The following is a 5,831-nucleotide window of genomic DNA, read 5'->3' as shown; positions in this document are numbered from 1 at the left end:
GCTCGAAAGTTCTGGGTGTCCTTTGTTGTGTTTTTCATTTCATGGTGTTTAAAAAATGTTGAAAGGTCTAGTCTACAAGCCGGCTAGTTTAGAACCTGGTCTCTTTTACTACAAATAGTACTAGATGGAAATATGCAAGGCCTTCCATAAAAAGACTTTTTGTAGATAGAAGCATAACCAGATGGTCCCTGTCCTCTTTAGTCCAGAGGACATGGTGTCAATGGTTTCCAAAACTTTCAAAAGTTTTACAAAATTTTGATTCGTCTGACCACGGAACAGTTTTCCATTTTGCCTCAATGCATTTTAAATGAGCTTTAGCCCAGAGAGGATGGTGACGTTTCTGCATCATGTTCACGCATGCCTCCTTCTTGGCATGTTAGAGATTTAACCTGCATTTGTGGACAACATGGCAAACTGTGTTCACAGGCAAGGTGTTAATGAGCTCATGCAGTGATGAATATTATTGAATTAGGACTGTTTTAAATCGACGGCCAGAAGATCGCAGCCATCCATAAAATCCATTGATTTTCACCCTTGTCCATTGTGCACAGAGATTTCTCCAGATTCTTTAGAACTTATGATGATATTATGTACTTTAAATGATAAGATATACAACTGTTTTGCAATCTGATCTTGAGGAACATTGTTCTGAAATTGGTCCACTGATTGTAGACAGTGTTTCACAGATTGGTGAAGCTCCGCCCATCTTTACTTCTCAGAGACTCTGCCTCTGTAAAGATACACTATTTATACCCAATCATCTTACTGACCTGCTGTTTATTAACCTCATTAGTTACAACATTTTCCAGACTTTTATTGCCTCCAACCCGTGTTATAGCCATTAAAAAATAACTTTTCCTTAGAATGGAACATTTTCTCAGTTTAAACATTTGATTTGTTTTCTATGTTCTGTTGGAAATAAAATTTGGGTTTAATGTTTGTTTAAATGCCCATGTTAAATATAACATACATTTTTATCACTAATATATCACTTAGTAGCAAAGCAAAAAAAAATCCAGCTTGCATATCAGTTAGCATCATCCTGAAAAGAAAAATGGATCTAAATGCTTGCTAATTAAATAAAGAAATACACATTCTTTTCATAAAAAAGTTTTTTTTCTTGTTTTATTTTGTATTGTTTATACATAAAAATCACGTTCGTGGAAAACGTTACAATTCTACAGAAAGAAGATTCTCTAAACGATACCCTATATGGATAAAAGTATCACGACACCTGACTTTTTCACCCCATATATGTTTTTTTCTCCACAAAGTTGGAGGTGCACAACTGTATAAAACATTGATGTGGTAGAAGGAAATTTTCATTTCTTGCAAAATAGGAGACCCGAACCTATTCCCGCACGATGATGCCCCTGTGCACACATCCAGCTTTGGGTTGGAAGATGTGGAAGATTTCCTGCTAAAGAGCTCCAACCCTAAACATGATGAATGTGAACTGCAACCCAGACCTCCTCAGCTCACCTACATCAGTACCTGACTTTAACACACAGGTGTCTAAATGAGATCTTACTCAAATCTCAACAAAATCTAGTGGAACATCTTCCCAGAAGAGTGGCGCTCATTAAAACAGAGAATAAATGGGGACTAAATAATGAATGGGATGTTCAATAAGCAATGTTATACACACGCTTTTGTCCATATGGTGCATCATTCTAAACAATCAATCAATTATAACAAGGATTTCCGGTTTGATGTTCTTGATAATTGTGTGTTTGTTTGAAAACTAAGCCTTGATTGTTGTGAGACACGGCTGTGTACGGTTAGACGTAGCCGGGCTGAGAGGGCTGGGTCGGTCGGGCTGCCGGGTAACGAGCCGCTGTTCCTCCTGAACTCTTGCCGCAGTTACAGCACAGCAGGCTTCCTCCAATCACCGTGAGGGCACACGCTCCCCATCCGATATACAGAGCTTTACCAAACTCGTACCTGCACACAGTGTGAGAAAACACACACAGGATTCATCCTCCCACCTCTGCCCTACGACACACTCAAAAACTACACACTCAAAAACTGCACTACAAATTCATACAATAAATCTGACTGCATGCCCTGGTCATTTTCTACATTTTCATTTTATTCTATTTGATCACAATTCTATTACTAATCAATTTTCAATTCCTTTAAAATGTATTTTATATTTATTATATACCTTTAATAAGCTTTTATAATTCTAATGTTTTTGATTGCATTTTTTACTTTTCTATTCTATTCTATTCTATTCTATTCTATTCTATTCTATTCTATTCTATTCTACGTGAGTATCTTATTGTATTGTATTCAAATCAATTCGACTCTATTCTATTCTATTCTACTTTATTTTATTATATTTTATTTTAATTTATTTTATACTACTCTAATTCTATTCTTTTCTATTCTATTCTACTTGAGTATTGTATTTTATTGTATTCTAATTTATTTTATTCTATTCTATTCTATTCTATTCTACTTGAGTAGTGTATTGTAACATATTGTATTGTATTCTAATTTATTTTATTCTACTCTATTTTATTCTATTCTATTTTATTCTATACTATTCTATTCTATTCTATTCTATTCTATTCTATTCTATTCTATTCTACGTGAGTATCTTATTGTATTGTATTGTATTGTATTCAAATCAATTCAACTCTATTCTATTCTATTCTATTCTACTCTATTTTATTTTATTTTATTTTATTTTAATTTATTTTATACTACTCTAATTCTATTCTATTCTATTCTACTTGAGTATTGTATTTTATTGTATTGTATTGTATTGTATTGTATTTTATTGTATTGTATTCTAATTTATTTTATTCTATTCTATTCTACTTGAGTAGTATATTGTAACGTATTGTATTGTATTCTAATTTATTTTATTCTACTCTATTTTATTCTATTCTACTTGAGTTTTCTATTCTATTTTATTCTATTTTATTCTATTCTATTCTATTCTATTCTATTCTGCGTGAGTATTTTATTGTATTGTATTGTATTTTATTCAAATCAATTCGACTCTATTCTATTCTATTCTATTCTACTTTATTTTATTATATTCTACTCTATTTTATTTTATTTTATTTTATTTGATACTACTCTAATTCTATTCTATTCTATTCTATTCTATTCTATTCTATTCTATTCTATTCTATTCTATTCTATTCTATTTGTGTACAGTGTCTATAAAAAGTGTGGAAACCGAGTCTTTTATGGTTTTTGAGACACATGCAGACAGTAAAAAGGAAAAACACATAAGAATTGGACAGTAAATGAGTGGAAGAAAGATCTGTGGTGTCCAAACAGGACATTTTTGTCTCTAACAGAAGAATGTGTGTAGGATGTAGACCAGGAGAGATGTGATCAGACTCCCTCATCCCCACTGTCACACATTAAGATGGAAAGGTTTGGGGTTGTTTTGGAGCAGGGAAGGTTCTGGAAAGTGAATGGAATCGAGAACCAACATGTCTCTCATTCCATACTTCAACATCATGCGGTTCCGTCTAGACTGCGACTCATTGGAACCGATTTTACATCTAAACTCTGTAAGCGTTATTTAGAGAGCAAATATCTCTCATGGAACGACCTGCCCAGTCACTGCACCTAAATCCTATTGAACTGCTCTGAGAGGAACAGGAAAAAGACCCTCAATTAGTTTTACAAGAGACACGGCAAACTATTTCATATGAACGTCTGAATGCTGAGAGCGTGTAAAGCTGTTCTTCATGATAAAGTTGGATTTTTCAATGAAAATAAAGTCTGTACATTTACATATTTAATTGGTCAAAGTAAATCTTCATACCATTCGATTACCAAGTTTGCTGCATAGAAACCAACGTACACTAGGGGTGTATAAACTTTTGACAGGCTCTGTCTGGCTTTTTCTTTGATTCAATTCCACCCAAAAAGGTTATATGTGGGTGGGTAACTTTGAAAAGTGAAGATGATTGTGGTAATGTATTCATCAGAACGGTTCAGATGAAGATTAAAGAATATCTTGAGAATCAAATGAAGAAAAATAATATAATTAACGTGCAATATTAAGATTTGTAGCAGCAGCACTGTATGACAGACAACAACTTTAAAGAAAAAAGGAAAATCTCACTGCTCACTTTGCATTAGTCGGCGTAAAGGGGTTAAAGAACTGACGTCTGATGTTATCTCCGTACCAGATCGTAGCAACGAAAGCACAGATTCCTGAACAGACAAACAAGAAAAACAGAATCATGAGGTAAAAAACTACACAAAAGCATTTGTGATTCTTCCTCAAACTGCTGCCACAAACCTGAAAGCAAACAATTGTATATGACGTCTTTAAATCATGTAGCGTGATATTTTTGAACTAGAAGACCCAAACCCAGAGAGCTTCATGAAGATCTGCTTAACATGGGTTGGAACAAGTGGAAGATCTCCTGTTATTGATCTCCAACCCTAATAAACATGATGATTGTGAACACTGACTGCACCCCAGACCTCCTCACCCCCTCACCTACATCAATACCTGACTTTACACCCTTGTGGCTGAATAAGAATTCACAAATCTCCACAAAATCTAGTGAAACATCTTCCAAAAAGAGTGAAGCTCATTATAATGGCATATGGAGACTAAATGTGGAATGAGATGTTCCAGAAGCACATACCAAACTCAGGTGTCCACAAACTCTTGTCCGCATAGTGTGTGTACAAAGCATTTAGGTGGAATGTAAACCAAAAGAGTTGCTTAAGAAGCTCACGCTTGTATTATTATTATTATTATTATTATTTTTTAAAAACAGTTACCATGACAACCATTTAATGAGATATTGTCATTCTATTACAAAATGACATTGTCTGTTTGTACACATCACTCTGTTCCGCAATAATGATTACGCTATAAGTGAAAACAGGACGTATAATCTGACGTCCTAAATTCTTTTACTTCCTGTTTCCTTTGAGAGAGGCGTGTGAATCTCACCGGCGATGACGAACACGGCTCCTCCTGCCACAGCCACCTTGTTTTTGAGCTCAATGTCATCCTCCAGGCACTTGGTGCACTTCATCCCTACCGAGGCCACCATCACGGCAATGCCACACAGTAGGATCCCAGACAGCATGAAGCCCCGAGCCGCCTGGACCTCCACTGCAGCCCAAAGAGAAAGAGAGAGAGACAGAGAGAGACAGAGAGAGAGAGAGAGAGAGACATTAATATGAAATGTATATATAATAAAAGCAAACCATATTAAATTGTACAGCATCAACTTTTTTCCATCGCATCGTACCGATTTGACTCACAGCGTGTGGAGTCAAAGCGAAATCGGATCGCAAGGCATCGTAATGAGGGGGAATCGGATCGCATCGCATCTGTAGCTGCTTCATACGGTATGTATCGTATCGTATTGTATCGTTGACTATGCATCGAGTTGCACATCCCTAATAGACATATAGTGTTGAGATTGTGGGTAAATAAATAATAAGTGAATAAATGGATAAATTAATGAATAAAGAATTTAAATAAATAAATAATTAACGAATGAATATATCATAGGAATACTGTATATTGTAGAAATTGTGAATTAATGAATAAGAAATGAATCAGTAAATCAAGAAAGTGAATCAATAAATAGACAAACAAGCAAACAATTAATTTAATGAACTGTTAACAATTCATTTTTATCGGTTAACAACATGGGATGTAAATGAACAGGAAGAAAAATCTAAATTTGAATTTCGAATGAATGATTGGTGTGACTCGAGGCACGGGACACGAGGAACTGGAAAACATTCAAATGAGAAATAGAACGAGAAACAGCTACTCCAACAGCTTCGTTATTAGCAGAGTCGCGGCACAGATGCGCGAG

The 5,831-nt window shown here is 34.9% G+C and overlaps 1 protein-coding gene across 1 annotated transcript in view; it reads right to left on the bottom strand.

Moving 5' to 3' along the window:
* Positions 1–1,097: 1,097 nt before the first annotated feature.
* cldn1 (claudin 1) overlaps positions 1,098–5,831 on the bottom strand; it is a 7,404-nt gene continuing 2,670 nt past the window's right edge. Inside the window, exons 2-4 of the mRNA XM_046851861.1 lie at positions 4,949–5,113; positions 4,107–4,191; positions 1,098–1,944 (exon numbers count right to left, since the gene is read on the bottom strand). Coding sequence (XP_046707817.1) covers positions 1,782–1,944; positions 4,107–4,191; positions 4,949–5,113 — 413 coding nt within the window. The 3' untranslated portion in view covers positions 1,098–1,781. The remainder of the gene's footprint in view (positions 1,945–4,106; positions 4,192–4,948; positions 5,114–5,831) is intronic.

The sequence above is a fragment of the Silurus meridionalis genome, chromosome 6, assembly GCF_014805685.1.
Source record: "Silurus meridionalis isolate SWU-2019-XX chromosome 6, ASM1480568v1, whole genome shotgun sequence".
Lineage (NCBI taxonomy): Eukaryota > Metazoa > Chordata > Actinopteri > Siluriformes > Siluridae > Silurus > Silurus meridionalis.
Note: the sequence above shows the minus strand (reverse complement) of the source record. Positions and strands in the feature narration are given on the sequence as shown.